General features: G+C 30.8%; 1 protein-coding gene across 10 annotated transcripts in view; it reads right to left on the reverse strand.

The window, feature by feature from the left end:
* Nucleotides 1–23,158, reverse strand: part of LOC134685179 (EF-hand calcium-binding domain-containing protein 4B-like) — a 42,404-nt gene that overhangs the window by 4,556 nt on the left and 14,690 nt on the right. For 5 of the 10 annotated variants that reach the window (XR_010101264.1, XR_010101265.1, XR_010101267.1 and 2 more), the window contains 14 exons: nucleotides 22,029–22,179; nucleotides 21,574–21,720; nucleotides 16,966–17,056; nucleotides 14,520–14,615; nucleotides 13,381–13,452; nucleotides 12,664–12,779; nucleotides 12,208–12,279; nucleotides 11,663–11,714; nucleotides 10,528–10,566; nucleotides 9,129–9,220; nucleotides 7,817–8,086; nucleotides 7,199–7,252; nucleotides 4,585–5,840; nucleotides 4,213–4,293 (listed from right to left, as the gene is read on the reverse strand). Coding sequence is in view for 1 of the 10 variants with exons in the window: in XM_063544664.1 (XP_063400734.1) it covers nucleotides 765–841; nucleotides 1,293–1,403; nucleotides 1,855–1,969; nucleotides 2,754–2,835; nucleotides 3,193–3,328; nucleotides 4,215–4,293; nucleotides 7,199–7,252; nucleotides 7,817–8,086; nucleotides 9,129–9,220; nucleotides 10,528–10,566; nucleotides 11,663–11,714; nucleotides 12,208–12,279; nucleotides 12,664–12,779; nucleotides 13,381–13,452; nucleotides 14,520–14,615; nucleotides 16,966–17,056; nucleotides 21,574–21,720; nucleotides 22,029–22,179 (1,852 nt within the window). In the remaining 9 variants the exon portion in view is untranslated. Of the gene's footprint in view, nucleotides 1–764; nucleotides 842–1,292; nucleotides 1,404–1,854; nucleotides 1,970–2,753; nucleotides 2,836–3,192; nucleotides 3,329–4,212; nucleotides 4,294–4,584; nucleotides 5,841–7,198; nucleotides 7,253–7,816; nucleotides 8,087–9,128; nucleotides 9,221–10,527; nucleotides 10,567–11,662; nucleotides 11,715–12,207; nucleotides 12,280–12,663; nucleotides 12,780–13,380; nucleotides 13,453–14,519; nucleotides 14,616–16,965; nucleotides 17,057–19,952; nucleotides 20,067–20,309; nucleotides 20,509–21,245; nucleotides 21,453–21,573; nucleotides 21,721–22,028; nucleotides 22,180–23,158 lie in introns of those variants that run through there. The other 5 variants (XM_063544664.1, XR_010101268.1, XR_010101272.1 and 2 more) reach the window with 5 other exon arrangements.

The following is a 23,158-nucleotide window of genomic DNA, read 5'->3' on the forward strand; positions in this document are numbered from 1 at the left end:
ATGGCAGACAAACTAAGTCCATTTATAAGTAAAATACGGAAAAAATAGAATTTTATTTTTACAAAATTTACTTCTGCATACTATCTTATGAACATAAACAAGCTACTGTCCAAGTTTGGTAGAAATCCAGTTTAGTTTAAGAAAGTTATTAAAATTTCAAAAACTTTAACCACAGAGTGAATATTTGTTGACGTCGCTGACGACGCCGACGCCGACGGAATGTAGGATCGCTATGTCTCTCTTTTTCGACTAAAGTCGAAGGCTCGACAAAAATGTGTTGTTTTGAATGAGACTATGTTGAGAAAAGATAAAATGTTGATGACATCGAACTTCGGAACGTTGTAAATATTTGTTTGGGTGCTCCAAGTAAGAGTTTCTTATGATTTTTTAATTAATGAAAATACGATTATTTAAGCAGGTACTGAAATAAAATTTTGTACACCTAATCAGTAAATCATGAAATTAGTTATATACTTGTTTTATTAATTTCGGACGGGTAAATAATATTTTATTGAGATAGTCCTCAAACTTTACGGACAACCCTCGTAGATGTATATGGGTCTTTTTCAACTCCAAAAAACTTCAATTTAGAGAGAGATATCTTTAAAATCACTATAACACTTTATAGATGGCTTGATATGAAAATGATGTGTCCGCAGCAATTTTTCATCTGGTAAAATTTCGTTTTTAAAAGGTAAGAATAAGTTTTGAGGTCTGACCCTCCCTTATATTTTTGTAATACATAACTCTAAGTCAGTGCTTACCTGGCCATAGCTTCCATACTTTCTTTAACATTATTTCCCATCTTAGCACTGGTTTCAAAGAAGATACCATCATACTCCTGCAATAATCAAAACATTTATGGTAATAAAACTTTACTGAAATTCCCATAACTTACCCTAACTTGATAAAGTGACACAACTGTTCATAGCAGGAATTGCAAATTTTTGATTGATTGACTAATTGGTGTTTAACACCACTTTCAATTCTATTGTGCTTTTTCATGGTGGTCAGTTTTTATTGGTGGAGGCCAGAGTGCCTGTAGAGAACTGACCTTGGGTAGGAAAACTTACATTTCTAGTCAATTAAAATTGGAGTCAAAGCCACATGCCCTATGTGGGATTTATACTCAAAACCCCAGTGTTAAGAGGCAAATGATACAGTAGTTTGACTAGTTTGAGCCCCAAGGCCACTAAAATTGTAAATTTAATTAAGGTGAGACAAAGGTTGAACCATCAGTAAGTTGTTATTTTTACAGTATTTTTATGTATATCAATTAAAGATTAACTTACAACAGATAGTTTATTGCCATCTTTTGTCTTTACAGCACGATCAGCTTCTGATTCCGCTATGTCTGTTTTATTTCCTACCAATAAGACAACTGTTCCTTCCTCAACACCTTCCTACAAAAAAATAACGACAATAAATAACTACATACTGCAGATTCAATTATTTTCACAGATTGAGGAAAAAAAATGCATTTACATGGATATTTGATTTCTAGAAGTCTAAGAAATAAGTTATCAGATGAACATTTTATTTCATGGTGCATTTAACCCACAAATTCTACAAAAACTGGTATCCCATGAGTAATAATGAATGTACAGTATACTAGCTTCATATATTTCAACTTGTCACATCTTGAAAACTGGAAACTATAGAGACAATTTAACTGTTTAATGATAATTCAGTCAGTAATATGAATAATCATAGAGGTCAGTCGTACTACTAATCGTAACTTAGAAAAAGTCTTATTGCCAATAACAATAGAACCTTGACCTTCAAACCTTAATATTTCTCCCTATCCATTGATTACTGTAGTTAATCTTAACATATATAAAATGGTGAACAAACCTGCACACTTTCCATCCAATTTCTGACATTAGTATACGTAGCTTCTGAGTTAACATCATACATGATAACAACTCCATCTGCTTTACGGAAATACTGCTTCGTTATACTTCGAAATCTACAACAATACATTTCATATTTAATATTGAAAGTTATTTTGTAAGGAATGGAAAAATATGAGAGATGCTAAATTATTATTCATTGATAAACAAATGAAACCTAAGTAACTATCCAGAACTTTTTTGCCACCACTTTTGAATGAATTTCCAATTTGTCATAAGAATGACTGTCAAGAGTTTATTTGTCTTACAGTTTTGGTATTGTTCAATATTGTAAGAAATGTAAACCCTTTTAAGTAAAAGTATAATTTCAATTGATTTGTATTGCTGGGTTGCTTTTTATACCAATATTACTTTTTATTTATAATCCTATAGTTTTTTCAAGTTTCAAGTTTGCATTAACAAGTTAATGTGTGAGCTACTGCTTACAAATGATATCAACGCCATGTTAAAATGATAAGGTAAACAGGCAGTTGGTGAGTGATGAATCTGAACACACAAAACACTGTATAGCAGACTTATGTAATCCCTGAAACCAAGTTTATGAAAGCCTTGTAATGTAGTTCTTTTAAAAGAAAGATGTGAGGAAAAATATTCATGGGACAGACCGATGGACTTACTGATGAATGAACAGATGGACAGACAGAGGTAAAACAGTAAACCCCCACTATTTCAAAGCGAGGGTATAATAACAATAACTGGTGCCTTAATGGTAAAGGGACAGATTTATTTCTTGGGTATGACTGTGTTTCTCTAATTTTTTTGTTTTATTGTGTAGTGTTTGTGGTTCTTTAACTAATTTTTTTTTTAAAGATTTTAGAAGTTATGAAAAAGCTTCCTCACCTTTCTTGACCAGCAGTATCCCATAGTTGTAGGACAATAGACTGTCCACCAAGGTTTAAAGATTTTACTTGAAAATCAACACCTGGAAAAAATCATAACAGTCAACAATAAGTCATGGTATTGCTATACACAAATTCACTATTTCTGGATTTAACTACAAATAACCTGGACATTTATGACAACCACATTTTAAAATCAATGAAATCTGAAAAGAAATGCTTTGGATGAATTTACGAAATAAAAACTTTGCTCTTGTGAAAAATAAAATGTTTTTGAAAACTTTATACATTTTTTGAATGAAATATTATTTGAAAAATGCACAAATAATGCATTATGTCTTAATTTTTCATCTTTACAAATAGGTTTGTATTTAATTTCAAAACTTCAGGCTGAAACTCAGTACTTCACTAACACTTATTAATAAAACTATAGAACATACCTATTGTAGCACTAAATGTAGGATTGAAGTTATCATTACAGAATCTATGTATAAAGCTACTCTTCCCAACGCCAGAATCTCCAACAAATACAACCTTAAAGATCCTTTGTCTCATAGCAACAGTTGATTCAAGGCCCTGAAAAAAATCACAAATTTAATTGAACAGATTTGAACTATTTCACATCTTTATTTAATATTTTTTTACCACATTATAATTACATTAGATGTAAGTTTCATTATAATACGTTATTCTGATTGGCTAACATGTTATTCCGTAAACAATTGCATCAGACAATAACATTTATCATGCATGATGACACGAGGTCCCACAAAAAAGTGCACAGGTGAATTAAATAAAACTGGATAAAAATCGTGTTTTCGTGATTTTAGCTAAAAAAATGTAATTATAAGTATTGAATACTTCTTTTTGAAACTTTATAGGGTTGTAAAAGCGTTGACCGTGCGTACATTTTTAGAATGAAGCGCTTCCGCGCTTCATACAAAATGTACTTCGGTCAATGCTTTTACCACCCAATAAATTTACAAAAAGAAGCATTCAATTCTTAAGTACATATTTACATATCTTGTTTTAATACACAGTGCTTCTTTAAGATATTCTTTATATATAATAGCAATGTTAGCATTGAAACCAAATAAACACTATTTCATACTAATGGAAGTATCCACACTTTTATTTATACAGTGGTTAATTAAATCCTTATGACTGGCACTCAGGAGAACTCAATGCAACATATTTAATATTTTAACACAAATGTGTTACCTTGCATCTCCAATTAACATAGGTGGATAAAACTAAGTTCATACTTTGTGATAATTCAAAATCTAGATATCTTTTACATAACTTGATCAATGTTTTTATAGAAGAACCTATGAAAGTATGTGAAGTTTTGTCAAGCCTATTTCATGGAGTTTTGCATTAACAAAGGTGACAAAAGTTATCCAAATATTTCACTATGATTTCGCTATTCTATTTAAGCTTGTATATATTTTTTTTTGTTTACCTTTTCATTAGTTTCTATATCTGCTCCAACAGGCTGTCCTCTGGTTCCCTGTAATACTTCATCATTACCTTGGAAATCACTGTAAAATGTGCAAAAAAACTAAATTAAAACTAAATGATACCAGTTAATTTGAATTTTATAATTAAGATTGAGAAAAAATATATTATTGACAATGAAAGAGGTTGAAATTTTTAACTGAATATCAAGGAATTTCATATAAAAACTTAAACTTCCAAAAATAAAAGCTATTTTTAAAAGAAAATCCTTTCTTTGAAGAATCTAAAAGAATACTGTGCTTGTTCTCATGCTATAACAATTATACCACAATGTGCAGAACAAAATTAAGCATGCATATTTTAGATCATCTCACCAAAACTTTAATGACCACCACCACTAGTGCTTAAAGGTTAAAAGCTGAGATCCACTTGTACAGTGTTAGTATTTATATCTACTATTTACTTAATCAGTCAAGGTGTCTGTCATTTTAAGGTTTATTAAGGTATTTATCCCAGGAAAAAGTTGCAGGTTCATAGCAGTCACCATCAGAGTTTTGTTCACAAGGATAGAAAACACAGTCACAGGGAGAATTTTTTCTTCTGTAGTAAATATACTGTCACCACTGAATGAAGGTATCCACATGTCCGAATATACAAAGTTATAATGTACAAAAGAATAAAAACATACATTCTATCCCGAACTGGACCATCCATTGGTATAACAAACCGATCATTATGTTCTAGCACCATTGTTGAAACACCAATGTTAGGTTTCACTCTGTTCATTTCTATAGAATTTTCATCATTGTCAGTGTCAGTTATTCTGTTATTCCTTTTTAATTTGAAATCTTTCTTATTTCTAAGGAAATCCTTTTGAGAACCACCTTCTAATGAATTATCTATATCGTTGATCTTTCCACCTTCCGACAATCCAAGAGACTCAGTTTCATAAATGGTTTTATGGCATACATCTCCATGGCCTAAGTTTGACTCAAGTTTTTCATGTGGCTGATATTCCTCAAAATCTGTATTAGTTGAAACACTAACTGAACAGACAGGGGATTCAGATTTTAATTCCTCTTTTGTTTGTTCAAGGTCATCAGTGCTTGTTGAACAATCGATTGAAGAAGAGACTGCCAAATCTATTAATAACTTATTTTGAATATCATCAGTGGTTTCAATGTCTGTATTAGTTGAAGAATCAACAGTGTCAGATCTTGTCAAATTTTCATCAGTATTACAAGAGTTATCTTCCTTAGATTCAATATCTGTATTAGTTGAGGAATCAACAGTGTCAGAGTTGGCCATATTTTCAACAGTATTACTAGAGTTATCTACCTTAGCTTCAACAATATCAGTGTTTGTTGACGAATCAACACTTATTTGAGACGTAAACTTTTCTAAGTCTGATTTTGGTATCATTTCTTCCTCAGTCTGAACACCAATAGTTTCCATGTTAACAGATTTTAAGTTTTCAAAAAATATAGAGCACCGTTTACCAGTTGGACTTAAAACTAAGCTGTCCTCGAAAGCAGGAGCTACCATCATGTCAATGTTATCTCCACTTTCTTCAAAACTATCATCTACACCATCACCACTAGGTGGAGCTACAGGTCTCTTGGAATGCATGCTAGGGAGGAAAGACCATGTTAAGAAATCTGACTTTACTAATGATCACCTTTGTTATTTTATTTTTATCAAATTAGCATAGTCTTTCTTGAGGAACTATTACTTTTGATTTGTATTGCAATTTAAGTAGATATTCCTGTTTAAGGTAATGTAAAAAACAATTATATTATTTTTATTATTTTTTAAGTTTTACATATCTGTTAAGGTGATCATTAGTAAGTGTTAAGTAACTATAAGAAAGTTAGTCATGTGAAGAGGACTTTCCTAGGAAATTTTCTTTACTAGGGTACAAATATTGTTGCCATAGAAAATTTCTTTTAAAACAGTCAAATCTAAAATTTAAAGTATAAAAGTATAAAAAGATTCATATTTCCCCCCAAATTTCATTACAACTTACACAATTTTTCATTTGAAAATGCTAGTTTTATTCTAACATTTCATTATAGTTTTAGCAGTTTCCTGGAAAGTCCTTAAGTGCATTACAGTATAAAACAATGTGAAATGTAAGCAACTGTGAGAAATTAAGGATGACCAATAAATTCAAGTTTGATTCATCATTTATTACATTTGTTATATAAAGAGTTAAAATTACTTCAGTTGTTTAGAATATTAATTTCATCTTTCCCAAACTGTAACTTTTTTTCTAAAGAGATTTCAGAATGAACAAGAAGTTGCCCACTTGTTGTGCTTAGCATACTCTACTTGTAATTCATGGTACAAGATTGTATTGGTAACCAGGAAGTGTCTGACAGATATTACAATGGCTGACATGTAACTTTTTATCATTGTCAAGCTGCTGACATGAGATTATAACAGTTGTGGACACAAGTGTGACGACCAAAATATCTTGTGTGACAAAAAAAATATGTTTTAACCGGAAGTAGATTCTCAAAAAAGTGCTCAAAAGTTTCAAATTCCAATTCATCATTTTAAAACTGCAGACCAAATATGAAGTAATTCATTTTGTTCAGAAATACATGGATGTATTAGACAATTTGAATTCAATTTAGCCACCACTCCTAGTTCTGTTCACTCTCAAGGAATTGAGGTGTACTAAAATTTCATTCCACTTAGTTTATATAAAATACCTTGTGAAAATAATATGTATTTCTGTTGGAATGGACTCCTTTATATTGAGTGTGGTCTCTTCTATCAGAATGGTAGATAACTACTATGTAAGAATCACGATTTCAATTTCAATCTATTCCTGATTATCATTTTTTAAGTTATTAGTTTGATTTTTACATTTTTTATACAGATTCTAATATGGATTGTTTGAAGAATAAAAATAAATCCTGAGTACATAAGAGCAAACTAAAATATTCTGTTGTCAAATCTACAAAGCTTTTCTACACTTACCTAATAGGATGAAAACCAGGTTTCTTTGATGCTATCTTTCTCTTAGGTTTTTGTCTGAAAAATTAAATAAAATGTTCAAGATTGAGATTCACATAGATGGTGATGGATCCATGTTTAACATCCAACTGTTACTAAAATGCATATTGTGAAAACACACATGTTTATGTAATATGAATATTAACCATGCCTTGTACAAACGTACTAGATTACCACACACAGCAGGATTTTACATGTGATAGTTCAACAGTCCCCTTAAAGTCATGTAACTCTTCCCCGACTCATTATTCTAACTCTGAGTCGACAAGTATTTTCTCCCAACTCCTAAATGTGTCATGCTAAACAGAGCAGATAAGAAGTATGGATGTACAGCAAATAAACAAATGGTAATGCTATCACTATCACAGTGTATATATAACAGCTATTTCAGTAATCACATTGCTTATATCTACACATTTGAACTCTTGCCCAAAGTTGTCTCATTGCCAATAAAACCACATCTACTTATATTTATACATTGGAATAATAACACAAGTTTAAATTATTACAACTTGGTGTAAGTGCATACTAGATCAGCATCATTTTTCAATTAACAAACTGTTTCCCATTCACTATACAGACCTTGATTTGTTGGAACCAGTCTTCCCAGCCTCATCTTCATCACTTGATTTTAATTGGTCCAGTATGTTAGAATCATGTCCATAGTAACTACCTTTAATTTTATCATCAGAGTCCCCATATAAAACATCATTATTATTTAAATTAGCACAATTATGTTCAATTAAATCATCATCATCACATTCAATGTCGTCATCCGAATACCCATCTTCCTTGCCTGAATCTACGTCTAAACTTTCTTCGATTGACTCGGCTGTTGATTCAAATTTCCTCCTGGAAAAAAAGGAAGTCATAGATATATACAATGAAATGCATAGTATTTTACAAAAGAATATAAAACAGTATTCATATGATAGCAGTCCATATTTTGGTTGATTTCTTAACTTACACAACAGTAACTTTTTGGCAAAAAACTATGACATAAATAACAAGTGAAACTGCAAGCTACTGCTGGATAATATTAAGTGTAAAAATATGCAAGCGTTCGGTAAACAGGAAGTTGTCGAGTGATGAATCTGAAAACCCATCACAAGGTATAGCTGACTTATATAAATCCTGAAACTAAATCTCTAAAATCCTTGTATTGTAGTTCCTGAGAAAAATGTGATGAAAATTTTCAACTTGGCTATCATGTGTAAAATCATACAAGTGTTCGGTAAACAGGAAGTTGTCAAGTGATCAATCTGAAAACGCATCACACGGAAAAGCTGACTTAGATAAACTCTGAAACCAAATTTCAGAAATCCATGTTTTGTAGTTCCTGAGAAAAATGCGACAAAAAATATTCATGGGACGGACGGACGGACTGTCCGACTGACCGAAGGACAGACAGAGGTAAAACAGTATACCCCCCCTTTTTTAAAGCGGGGATATAATTAATATTCAATCTTACTTTTTCAATTTTCAATTTCAACATCCAAAATTGTACACAGAATTCGAATGTAAAGAATAGTGAACTTGTTTTATGTATGATAAAAGCACACTAAATCTTATATTTTAAAGGTGGTACCTAACACTACAGGGAGATAACTCTGTAAAATCATCTAAACATTTAAACAGATGATATTGTAAAGGAAATATTAAGCTTCTCAATGATCAAAATCAGTGTTGGTCAAACTGCTATATTTCAATGGAAATTTTCCTAGAGTGTGGTTCTAGTTTTTTGAAATTTTCATATTTGTCAAAGGGTCAAAGTAAATATTTTGTCAAATTTTTACGAAAATTAAACGAGCCAAGTCAATTTCAGTCAAGATGTTTGGTACCACCTTAAATATTCCCACTCGAAGCACCATATATCTATTTTTAGAATACATACCTGCTGGTTGGGAAGTAATCTCCGAGGATTGAACCTTGTTTGAATAATTCTTTTTTTCTTGGTGCAGACCTGCCTGCTTCTGCTTCCAGAATCTGTAACAATAAAACATGTTATTTGTGTTAATACAGTCAAATGGTACTACTCTTCTAATCTTGTATTTATTACAATAGATAAATGTCAGTTGTAATTCTTATTTTTCGCTCAAGGATTAATTTTGTAAAATCTTATATTTAAATGAAACATCACAAAATTTTCACAGCAAATTACATCTCTATATAATATACAAAAAAAGTGTAGCACTTAAAAAATCAAATTGACCACAAGAAAAGATCTATTCCAAGAAAATTAGTTTTTTTTATCAATTAAGAAGCATTTAAAGGATTTGGGGAATTTCCAGGGAGATAAGCCCACCTGAAAACCTTTGTTTAAATAAATTAAACTGAACAAATAAGTAACAACAACAACAAAGCTTATGTATGAAATATAAAATGAAGGAAACAATTTAAAAGCAATATTGTTACATAGATCTTTCATCAGGATTCTATCATTAGGTTTGCAAACAACTGGAACATGGTGTTTTTAAAGTAGTTTGTATCATATGTCCCAATGAAACAAAACATCGATGACTGCACCTGCTTTCCATGACAATATTAAAAGGGTTTATAGGAATTTTTAAAACATTTGTATTAAAATGGTAGACCTATTCAACTAATTTCCTGCTTGAAGCATTTAACAAATGGAATTAAAAGAATTAAAAGCTTTCTTTTCTTTTTTTTAAAGGATAGAAAAGTGTTGATTTTTTCGCACATTTTCTAGCATGATATCTGTCCCCAGGCTTCAGCCAACACTCCTATAACCCAATAAAACTACAAAAAAACATTCAATTCTAAATAAAGATTTCATAGTTGTTGCATAGAGACTACTCTTTAAGACATTTCAGCCACTAGCAATGATCTGAATGGATAATATCTAAATGCTTTATTAAAGATGAATAATCTACCATGTGGTTTAATATCGTTACAGAAGAACCGGCTTAGTGGCCAAAAAATCTTTTTAACATAATGTAATGCAAGGTTCCCTTTTGGAATTTCTACGTAAGACAAACAACATTAATAACAATTGCTGGTAAATCAACTGCAACATTTAAATAACATGCAGGAAATGGTGATTTTAAACTAATTGGGTGAACATGAAAACATGGCTGAAATAATATAAAATCAGACAAAACATTTCAACTTTCAAAGATTTTCATATTTCTTAGCAAAGTTCTATGCAAACTGATTTTCTAAGAATCTCTGAAAGTTGATGATAAAAATAATAACTTCATGTAAGTAAAACAAACAACAAATTGGATTAAAGGACAAATAACCAGTTTGTTTCAGATCAGGCAGGAGAATACCTGTTCAAGGTCATCTGTCTCAGGGTTACTCGTCAGATCCTAGAGTTAGCCGTAAGTGTAAAGGAAAATGGAGTACAGATATTATCAAGCTAAATATTTATAACATACCAAGGATTGTATTGTATCATATGTTCATTCAATGAGTTAAATGATTTTATAGTCATTTCAATATTATAAAAGGTTCAGAGTTCATTCAGAATACATTTCTAGATGCATGGGAAATACATGCTCAAGCAAATCTGTTATTATCAAATAAAGGCAATGCTTATATGAAAGATGCCTATAAGAATGAAACTTGCATCTGAAAACAATTGTTTTGAAACACCACTAATGTACCCTAAGAGATATAAGCATTTTCATTAAAAAAAAAATAATCTTCCGATTGATTATCGTCAAGAATATATAAATTTTTATTTGAGAATTTGAGTGTTAGGTTATCTCTAATAACAATTTATTTGCATGAATCAAACTAATCCATAAAATCTGCTTCTAAAGAAATGTTGCATTTAACTTTTAAAACAGGTGATTACAGCCTTCTATTCTTATTACATAACCATGCCTAACTTGTTCAAGTGTACACTAGGTGTAAAAAGTGAAATGCATTTTTTTCCTACTTTATGTATAGTATATTAAATGTGCAGTACGTGTTTACATGCATTATCAAAATATAATCTATTATTGGAAAAATCAATAGTATATATAATGCAATAATAATTGGATGAACAATTTTTTTAATATTATTGATATTAAATACTTCAATAACATATATGGTAGGCATTAGTAATACAATCAAAGTTAAAACTTTAAAGACAGTTAAAACAGTAAAATGACGAGTTAAAAAAGAGTAAGAAACAAAATTAGTCATGTAGGTAGAAAAATTAATAGTTATTATTTCTGACATTTTAATAAGACAAGAAAAAACATGTAGACCATGAAAAGTAAAGTCATGCAAGTTGAGAAATGATATTAGTTTTTAGAATTATATAGACAAATGTCATGTATAACAGCTCTTTTAGTTGAAGATTTTTTTTTTAAAGACTTAAACCTAGACAGATCTGATAGACATGCATAGAAATTTCAGAATAAGACTGTCTGGGAGGGTCTCCTGTCTGAAAATAACAAACGGTTTATATACCCGCCTTATCTCTGCCTCATCTTTGTCATCTCGTAACCTCTTGTTTACATCCCTGAAAAATAAAAAATATACATATTTAACTTTTTTCCACTGTTAACTTAAGTTTTTCTTGAGAGCTGAATACATATTAAACATTCATTAGGATAAACCAGTTTCGAGAACAAGTATAATCTAAATTATTTAAAATATTTGAATGAAGAAATTCCAAATACACCTTACTGCTAATCCTGGCTTACTAGGCCGCTTGAACTTTTGACGCAATCAAGAATCACTTTTCCATTGTGGCGTCAAGATATTTTGTTTTATGACGTCAAAAGTTTACGGGATCCTATGTGATATCCAGTAATGGCGGACAAATAGCAATAAGGTGTATTATAAAAATAAAGTATATGTCAAAACACATAATTAACAGTGAGTGGTGGTGTTTCCAAGCCTTTGGTGTAAACAGTTACATTATTCTTAGCCCTTTATAAAATGAACTTGTGTGGTTTCTTTGAGAGAGACTTTATCTTCAGGTTCCCCATCCTAAATCATAACATACATACTTGAGCGTGTCTAGCTGCTTGACTAAACTTTCTCTCTCCAAGGCAATGCTTTCAGTCAACTTAATGGCAGATCTGTAATAATATAACAGTATATAAATAACTCATAGATTAGAGGGGGATAGAGCAGATTAATACCCTGTGAAAATTTTGTTTCCCACTGAGTCATGGAAAAGAGTGAAATATCTCCCTTGTATTCACCAATCAAAATCATGCAAAGTATAATAACAATATGTTTTATCTACAGATCCTCATAAACATACTGTATCAATGCCATTTAAGCATAGGCAAAAAAAACAAGAAATTATACAGCAGAGGATTCCTAATACAATTATCCCAAATATTATTTTTTTACTAATTTATGTCACAAGTATAACAATTTTACTTACACAAATGTATGACAATAAAAGAGTTATTACTTATGTTTTCTACTTGCCAGAATTGTACTGTTGTATTTACCTTGCTCTGTCTTGTTTCTCCTTTTTCTGTTGATGTCTGAGTTGATCTATATACATCTTAGAATCTTCTAAACCAACCTGAGACTTCATTAACATATCTTCTAATTCGTCTTTGTCCTGAGAACAAAGCAGATTAAAGATTAAGTAAAGTGAGTGATGAAACCATTACCCCCCCATAAATAATCTCTGTAAGAGAATCAGCATGTTCATAATGGTTAGGTCAGTTTTCCTATCGAAGGTCAGTGGGTTTTTTACAGGCACTCTGGCTTCATCTACCAGTAAAATCTGGCCGCCAAGATAAAGCCGAAAAGTGGTGTTAAAACACCAAAAATTCAAATCAAATCAAACCATTATTGAAAGTGCTTTCATTCTCAAACAATACAAAATGTGTTAATCTATTAAGGATTTAGTTGAGTTTTCTATATTTTTCAGGGTCTAAATAAGTTAAAATATTAAAATGATTGGGTTTTTTTATAAAAAGAGGTTGTTTGTTGCAAAATGCTATGATAAAATAAACATTATTTGACGCCTTTATAATTTTTCATTTCTCATTAGCAAAAAAAAAATTTGATATTGCAACAGTCAAAATCATATTCTAAAAAGAAATCTTATCAACCTTAAAATCTTTACAAGTTTTAAATATCAATTTGTATGTATTAACTTTTGAACCAAATATAGACTTTTAGATTTAAGAATAATTTTTATTTCTTCATCTTACCTTTGCTAATTTCTCGTTTTCTTGTTTTGTCTCTGTTTCTACAAGATTTAATGTTTCCAATTTCTTCTCCATCTAAAATGTAGTGTGTATTATAAGCATCATTAGTGTTAGTCCCACTTTATGACAATTATTTTTAGTTACCCTTCAAAGTTTCATTTACAATTCTTTTTCATCTGTTGAATGTTGAGAGAAAAAAATCTTTTACAGGCAATTTCCTAATTATGCATGTAGGGTAAAACTTTGGTTAGCTTGCTTGCTCTGTTTGTATATTGACAATTGTAATTGCGAACACTTTTAATATATACTGGTTTAATAATATTGTAAGATTCTATATTGTTTGCAGATGTCAATCTCAATTACAATTCTTGAGCTTATGTTTATACAAACAAAGCAAGCAAGCCATCCAAAGTTTTACTCTTCAAGCAAGAAAATTAGCTCCCAGCAAAAAATTGCCTTATAATTCCTATTGACAAATTTTCATAGACTATAACCATATGTGTAACTCTCCTTTTATGTCAATAACTAGGGATTCATTTATATTTGTGGGTACCAATTTTTGTGGATGGAGGTAAAATTGCTGTTAAATGAATATTTAAATGTTTGGTTTTGCGAGAACCAGCCTACAGACCATTTGAATTTGGTTGAAAATTGGTATCCCAATAATAGTAATAAATGCAGTTACAGAAATATGTTCCATTTTTGTTCCTCACTTTAACATGAGCAGAATAGATCCCAATTAGGAAATTCTCCCCAAGTCAATAATATGACTGGAAACCAATTAAAACAAAATTAAAAAAAATACATTCAACTGAGTATAAATTAAAGAACCATAGTGAGCGCACTCACATAACCCAAGTCCCCACATTGTCACTGGAGAAAAAAAATAACTGTAAGAAAAAAAAATTGTTAAAGAAAAAAATTAAATCATAATCACCAGTCGATAACCACATCTACATATAGTATGAAATTGTTATCTAAAAACGTTTCATGAAATTCTGTCGTGTGGTTTGAGATGAGTTGTGATGAAAAGAAACAGGACTGATGGACTGACAGATGGACAGCTCAAAAACATCATACCCTTCGCAACTTCATTTTGTGGGGTATAATTAACCTACACTGCTATAATAATTTGAGCCTACCTCTGAATGTCGGTTTAACAGTTCCTGTAACTGTTTATCCTTCTCTTCTAAGTCTCTCTCCAGAGTTTCTCTAACATTTCTCTCTTTTAATTGTTCCTAAATACATGAATTATCAATAAAGTATTATTGAGGATAAAACAGTTCAGACATTTGGGAAATAACAATATCAATATTTCATCACTATTTCCACAACAGCTAGGATTTGAAATGTCATAAAATGATAGAGCTTAATGTCAAAATAAAATTATATTCAGCATCAAGTATACCAATTAAACCCCTATAACTACATATCTAACATAAATACTGTCAAAAGTTGTCTCCCCTTTATAACTTTATTTTCCCAATTAATTCATATATTTCATTTTCAGTTTAATTAAAACCAGCCCCCAATTTCAAACTTGCATAAATGCCTCACCAACAGAAACTATTGTGTTTTCTTTTCAACAATTTATTTAAAGTTTTAATTTCAAAGTGCCTTCTTTTCTTGAGCATTATTGAACACAAAAAAATGTAGTTGAGCCAAGCTATGGTTGACTGTGTGAAATATATAAAACATGTTGAGTAATTGAACCAAGTATTTTATGGAAGTAGAAAATCTGGGAATGGTTGACCAGTAAGTTCTGCATGTTTAGGATGATCAAAAATCTGGGTATTTAAAAGTATTGAGTAGTTGAACCAAGTTTTTATGGTAATATAAAACCTGTGAAAGGTTAAACATCTGATTAATTGATTGTTTGTTGGTTGCTTAATGTTCAGTGGCAAATATTTCATGCATGTTCAGGACAAGAGCAAGTTAACAATAAATACAATATATAGATGCTATCAGTAAATTAATTATCCAATATTGTTGCTGATGGGCATATCTAGGAGTATTCTATTTTTTGGTTTATGAACAAAACCATATAACATGTATAAAAAGATTTAGTTGAACGTACAAACTTATTATGACATTTAACTATTTTAATAAATTTTAATGAAGATTACATGTATTAAAAACATGGTTTATAAGTTTACTATCAAAGGCTTTTAACAGTAAACTAGACTATTTTAATTTTGGCGTCAAATGAAAAAGGGTTGCACTGCCACATTTTACACAAAATGTGTACTACACACAGCTGGATACAGTATTCTCCCCAAGTGATCACATTTAAATAAAAGTCAAATTTCTTTGATAAATAGGATTATGGAACAGAGGCTTTCATACTTTAATCTTAGTCATAGAAGTTAAATATAAACTACTTGTACTCAAAGACAAGAGGGATTAAAGTTTTGATCCGAATAATTAATTATGCACTGTAATAAGAATGATTTATAGGGGACCTAGATCAGAATACAAAATGTTCATACTTTTATATAACTTGTAATTGTTTGACCTGTAAACAATATAGTCAATGTATTATTTATCTATTAAAAAATCAAATCAATCCTGTTTTAAATTACAGTTCAATACAACCAAGCTGTTACATTTACTGACATGGATGTTATTGAACCAGTGAAAGGACAGATGAATCATCACAGATTTTACAGTAAATTTCAGTGGGAGGATAATGGAACTTTGGAGATAACCTATGTTTTTCATAAAATTATAAATTTTCTAGGAGGATAATATTTCTATGCAAATAAAATGTGTTTTACATAGATATTGATTTGCCCGGAGGATTATAACTCTTTTGTAAATAAATTATTTTTTACATACATATATTTACTAGTAGTATCTTTGAAGTTAAATTATCTTTTACATAAAGAAACTAGAGGTGCTACAAAGTCCACAAAAAGATCCCCCCTCTTACCCTAACATAAAGCAATTGTAATGTTAAGGATTGCACATGATGTGTTCCCGCTACTGCTCTCTTATATTTACTTAGATACCAAAATATAAATAGGACAAACAAAAACAATTAATTAGGTGTGCAATGGCACATTACAATTTTCATTAAATTCATATAAGTGGTTTAGGAGAAATGAATACAAAACAGATACCCTAAAAGAATAACAAATTCAATGGTTTGCTAAGGCAGTAAGGGATCATGCATTCAAAAAGTCCATTTTAAAATTACACTCTGAAAACTTAATCTGACTGCGAATTGATAAGTTTGCTAGTTCTCCTGAATAATGCGTTCTTAGCAGAGAAGCAGCAAATACAAATTGTCAAAATGATCGAAAGAAGTTTCAATGATGATTGGAGTCTCTAAATATTTGCATAACTACCTGTCACTCTGTGTCAAATTGCAACTGAGGCTGCTAGAAGGAAGCACATAGATCAATTTAACTCCCTACCACCTGTAAACTTGGCAAGTAACGAGACAGCAACCATCAAAATGATTGGTGTACAAATCGAACAGTCTATTTAAGCATAATTATTTTTACTGTTTATTGAAATTATGCAAATTTAGTTTCTTGATTAGCATTCTTTTCACAAATATAAACAGATAAAAGCTTTTCATACCTCACTCAGAATGCGTTCTTTCTCTTTCTTAATTTGATATTCCATTTCTTCGTATAGTTTCCTTACTTCTTCGTCGTGGGCAGAACTTTTACTGAAAATAGAGAAATATTCACAATTATACCTTTTTATACAGTAAATATTTACCAGAAAATGAAAACAAATTAAACATGCAGTCTTTATGAACTTTAATTATCAATTATATATTTTACATGTTAAGTACAGGATATAATTGGAAAAAAACTAATGTATCTTAAAGTTTAAAATTTCTTTCAAAATTTTCACAGTGAAATGATTTAAGTCCTATTTGAACAGTAAATTCCAATTGATAGTGACAAATGAATTTTAAGGTAAAGAGTTTTTAATATTCTCAATATCTCTATTTCTATTTCTAATAAGCCATGCATAACCTTTTAAATACCACTTTATGGAAACGGAGACTTATCATGCACATCATCTTGTGTTTAATATACTTCTTGACTTGTACATTTAAATGTAGGGGTTGAAGTGTCATACCTATAAATATTAATTAAAGTTATGCATGCACTTTAACTAGAGGCTCTGAAGAGCCTGTGTCGCTCACCTTGGTTTATGTGAATATTAAACAAAGGAAGCAGATGGATTCATTACAAAATTGTGTTTTGGTGATGGTGATGTGTTTGTAAATCTTACTGTAATAAACTGTCTTGCTGTTTACAATTATCTCTATCTATAATGAACTTGGCCCAGTAGTTTCAGTGGAAAATGTTAACGGTAATAAAAATTTACCAATTTTATGAAAAGTGTTAAAAATTGACTATAAAGGACAATTACTCCTTAGGGGGTCAATTGACCATTTTGGTTATGTTGACTTATTTGTCAATCCTACTTTGCTGAACATTATTGATGTTTACAGTTTATCTCTATCTATAATAATATTCAAGATAATAACAAAAAACAGCAAAATTTCCTTAAAATTACCAATTCAGGGGCAGCAACCCAACAAAGGGTTGTCCGATTCGTCTGAAAATATCAGGGCAGATAGATCTTGACCTGATAAACAATTAAACCCCTGTCAGATTTGCTCTAAATGTTTTGGTTTTTGAGTTATAAGCCAAAAACTGCATTTTACCCCTAGGTTCTATTTTTAGCCATGGCGGCCATCTTGGTTGGTTGATCGATTCACGCCACACATTTTTTAAACTAGATACCCCAATAATGATTGTGGCCAAGTTTGGATTAATTTGGCCCAAAAGTTTCAGAGGAGAAGATTTTTGTAAAAGATAACTTAGATTTACGAACTAGAGGCTCTAAAGAGCCTGTGTCGCTCACCTTGGTCTATGTGAATATTAAACAAAGGAAGCAGATGGATTCATGACAAAATTGTGTTTTGGTGATGGTGATGTGTTTGTAAATCTTACTTTACTAAACAGTCTTGCTGCTTAGAACTATCTCTATCTATAATGAACTTGGCCCAGTAGTTTCAGTGGAAAATGTTAATAAAAATTTACAAATTTTATGAAAATTGTTCAAAATTGACTATAAAGGACAATTACTCCTTAGTGGGTCAATTGACCATTTTCAGATTTGCTCCAATTGCTTTGTTTTTTTAGTTATAAGCCAAAAACTGCATTTTACCCCCATATTCTATTTTTAGCCGTGGCGGCCATCTTGGTTGGTTGACCGGGTCACGCCACACATTTTTTAAACTAGATACCCAAAAGATGATTGTGGCCAAGTTTGGATTTATTTGGCCAAGTAGTTTCAGGGGAGAAGATTTTTGTAAAAGATAACTAAGATTTACGAAAAATGGTTAAAAATTGACTATAAAGGGCAATAACTCCTAAAGGGGTCAACTGACCATTTCGGTCATGTTGACTTATTTGTAAATCTTACTTTGCTGAACATAATTGCTGTTTACAGTTTATCTCTATCTATAATAATATTCAAGATAATAACCAAAAACAGCAAAATTTCCTCAAAATTACAAATTCAGGGGCAGCAACCGAACAACGGATTGTCTGATTCGTCTGAAAATTTCAGGGCAGATAGATCTTGACCTGATAAACATTTTTACCCCATGTCAGATTTCCTCTAAATGCTTTGGTTTTTGAGTTATAAGCCAAAAACTGTATTTTACCCCTATGTTCTATTTTTAGCCGTGGCGGCCATCTTGGTTGGTTGACCGGGTCACGCCACACATTTTTAAAACTAGATACCCCAATGATGATTGTGGCCAAGTTTGGTTCAATTTGGCCCAGTAGTTTCAGAGGAGAAGATTTTTGTAAAAGTTAACAACGACGACGGACGCCGGACGCAAAGTGATGGGAAAAGCTCACTTGGCCCTTCGGGCCAGGTGAGCTAATAAGAACTCAACACAATAATTCAAGGCAAGATGAACCTCAAAATGGTCCCCAATAAAAAAAAATTAAAGGATTTTGAAACAGGATTGTAAAAGGATTTGGCAGTCATTTGCATGCCCCTGTCGCAGCAGAGGGGGATTACAATCTACCCTTATCCAGGGCTGTCTGAATGTCCCAAAATTAGTTTCCATTCTCTTATTTAGTTTACCTCAACCAAATGTTATGGGACTTATACACTATGCTTAATACCACCAAACACAGATCAAGTTTGAATTTGGGTAGCATTATTTTCACCAATCTTGAGTTATGTCCCTTTATAAATATGAAAATATGAAAATTGCTAAATTTGCTGTTTTTGCTCTGCAGATTGAGTTTGCCTCAACTAAATGTTATGTTATTCACAATACATATTACCACACAACACAGATAGAGTTTGAATATGTGTGGTGTTACTTTTATCATTCAGGTCCTATGTCCATAAACACATTCTTAATCTATTCTATTTAAATTCTTAAAACAGTTTGCAATAATTAAAAGTACTTATTCTTTCTATAAAATTACATCAACCTACTTCGAGTTATAATAATACTGAGATTAAAAATCATTAAAAATTGTATTTGACAAAAGTCATAGAAACATTATATATACCAAAGGGTTTATCCTTCCATGACACTTTTAAGTATAATTCATTTTTTAAGTAAATATGTAAATGTGAAAGACATTTTCATTAGCAAGATGACAACAGTTCACCATGATATTGTCCTACTAACTGAGATTATATGACCTAGATTAGGTTACCCAGGTTATGTTCACCTACAGAATATAGGTGTAAATACTTCAAATCTTTTATTTAATATGTCCTTCCTGATTTCCAATTAGATTTATATGGATGAGCGTGTAAGGTGCACATCACGATGTATTTTGATCTCTGACAAGAAACATTAAAATTATAGCCTATGGCATAAGGATATTGCCACCAATAAGCTATCAATAAAAACATCCTACCTATTTGATGAAAGTGAAAAAAATCCCAGTAACAGATATGATTAAAAAATCCACCAAATTTTGTGATGACTGACTGATTTTTGAAGGTGCACTTTACAGCCAAGTATCAGTGACAATTTTACAATACATGCATGACCTAGGGCAATATATATAAACGTTGTCACTTAAAACAAATTTATATGGCTCATATAACAACAGTTCAGTACTAATCCTAATATTTGTTCTTTAAATACACCATGATTTATCATCCTTGGTCAAATAAGAGGATTATCAAAATTTAGCTGCACTATTCATGTAAATAAATACTAATGATTTGTTTTGACACATATTTTAAACTCCAAAATTTAACAGTACTTTCGCATATTTAAAACTCCTAAATTTTAATAATACTTTCACATATTTAAAACTCTAAATTTAATTACACTTTACAATAATTGCCAGGTTTAAAATGTGAAGAAATGAAAATGTTTATTACATAATATGCACTGGAGAACCGTGGTATTATTAATTTACACATGTTTTCTGTCCCCTTTGTCAGGTTATTGTCTCTTTGACACATTCACAATTTCCATTCTCAATTTTATTTTTATTATTGAATTAGATATTTTTGATTTTTTTACTAGCTGAGTCAGCATAAATATGATCTTAATTGGAGATTTTGGAAGGGTAAAATCTCCCTTTATCTAAAGTATGTAGCATACTTGCATAATTAAAATTACAAATATTTTTGTTAAAAATGTGATTATTTTTCTTCTATGCCTTTCCTTGTAATTTTTTTTTCAAATATAAAAATTACAAATATGTATGAAATGTTAATGTCATCTTAATCATACACTATAAATTCTTCTTTTATATACAGTACCTCTGCAGGACATTGTGAAAAATGTTAGCTTAAAAGCAAATCAAAGGTTCAGATATATCGTAACAACTACTTACATCAGCAAGTATCCACAAACTTTAACAACAAACTGACAATCTTTTCAAAGTAATTATCACAAAATTCAGGAAAAATTTCAGGTGATTGATATTATTTATCAATGATAAAGACAGAACCACCCTGAGTAAACAAATATAATGCAATAAATTGTTTCTTCCTCCTACATGTGGTATGACTAAAAGTGATCTTCTTAGGGACAAATCAAAAGGTATGCATATATTTATTAACAGGTATTTAAATTCATACCTGCCAAAAATCTTATCATCCAAGGCCAGGGGAAGTAACTCTTAATTTCTTCACTAATTGAAAAGAATCACAACTAATTACCTTTTCAGAGCATTCTCCAGTGTGTCAAAGTCTGCTTTCTTTTTGCGTAAATCTGTTGATGTTTTGTAAAGAAACTCCTCAAAATTTCCAACCATTTCTGGTTCATCTCTCCTAATCTTCATCCACAAATTTTTAATAGTGTTCTCACTAAAATAGGAAAGTAATTGATATAATACAATGATAAGATTAATACAGACCGTCTTGGACCTTAACCCACAACATATAAATCAGAATATATCGTCTACACCATTAGCCAGTAGTCTTATGCCCAAGACTAGTAAAAAATTTATTTGGACTAGTGAAAATTTTCCAAATTCTATAGTCAGGTAAGGCAGGGACAAGTTTTGATATTTAGTTTCTGGACAAGTAGATGAAAAAAGTTTTTGGCGCCTAATAAATCTATGATACAAAAATTAAGGAACATGAGCATTGAAGAAATAATATTTGTAACTTACTCATCAAACAAAGATTTGGCCCCGATGTTCTCCATCATGTCTGTGAACTGTTTCTCCTCCTCTTGTCTCTCTTCTCCTTCGTAGACATTCTCCAGAGTATCGTCACCTTCCATTGTACTGTCACCCATGAAGTTTATACCAAGGTAACTGCCTACAAAAAGGTACAAAAGTTTATACTTTATTTTTCCATTGACATGTATAACCTCTTTTGCATTGTCCTATTAAGTTGGTACTGAGAGTAACTGTAAATTAGAGGCTCTGAAGGGCCTCAGCCGCCTGTCTTGCTCAAAAACCAAGACATTCATTGTGAGAATATTAAGTTAAATATTTTAAAGGACAAGGTTTACTAATAGCTCTAAATATCATTAAATATCAACTTTATCATATAACACCAAAAAGGTCACAATTTGGTTTGTAAATGAGTATATTTCTAAAGTCTTAATGCTTAAGAAATCAGTTCTTTACATAAAAGTACATGATATTCTCTATTATAAATAGTAAGACCATTTAGGACCTTTTGTCAAAAATGCGATGATTCTGTGCAATTTTCAGACCTAAAAGCTTTAAAAACACCTTGGCCGCCACCTATGATCCAAAATGTCTTGTACCGAAAGATTTCATATATTGAATTTATCAATATAAAACTTTTTGAATCATGGATAGTGGCCAAGATCATTATTTATGACAAAACCAATTAAAACTATGGATTTTTTTTACCAAAATTGACCTTAATATATAAATAATGTTTAATTAAGGGATCATAGCTTCATAAATTTTAAAGGAAGTTGCCAAAAAATATATTTTTGTCTTACTAGTATTATCACAAGAATTTCTTTGAGAAATTTATAATTTTTAGGTCTGATTTAACACAGTGACACATTAAATATTTAGGGCCAATTTTAACCCTTCATGATCCTTCTCCTTTGAACGCCTTAGGATAACTTCCATTGGAAATCACAAATACTTGTGCACAATGCAATCTTCAATGGATTCCCTAACTACCTTAATATTTTTTCCTGGAAAACATCTTTGATCATATCAATTTACTGAAAGAAGATTCAAACAAAACCATGACATATTGTCTATTCTTTTCAGATTTTGGATACAATGATACCAAGAAGCAGAAGAAG

This window comes from Mytilus trossulus, chromosome 9 (assembly GCF_036588685.1).
Source record: "Mytilus trossulus isolate FHL-02 chromosome 9, PNRI_Mtr1.1.1.hap1, whole genome shotgun sequence".
NCBI lineage: Eukaryota > Metazoa > Mollusca > Bivalvia > Mytilida > Mytilidae > Mytilus > Mytilus trossulus.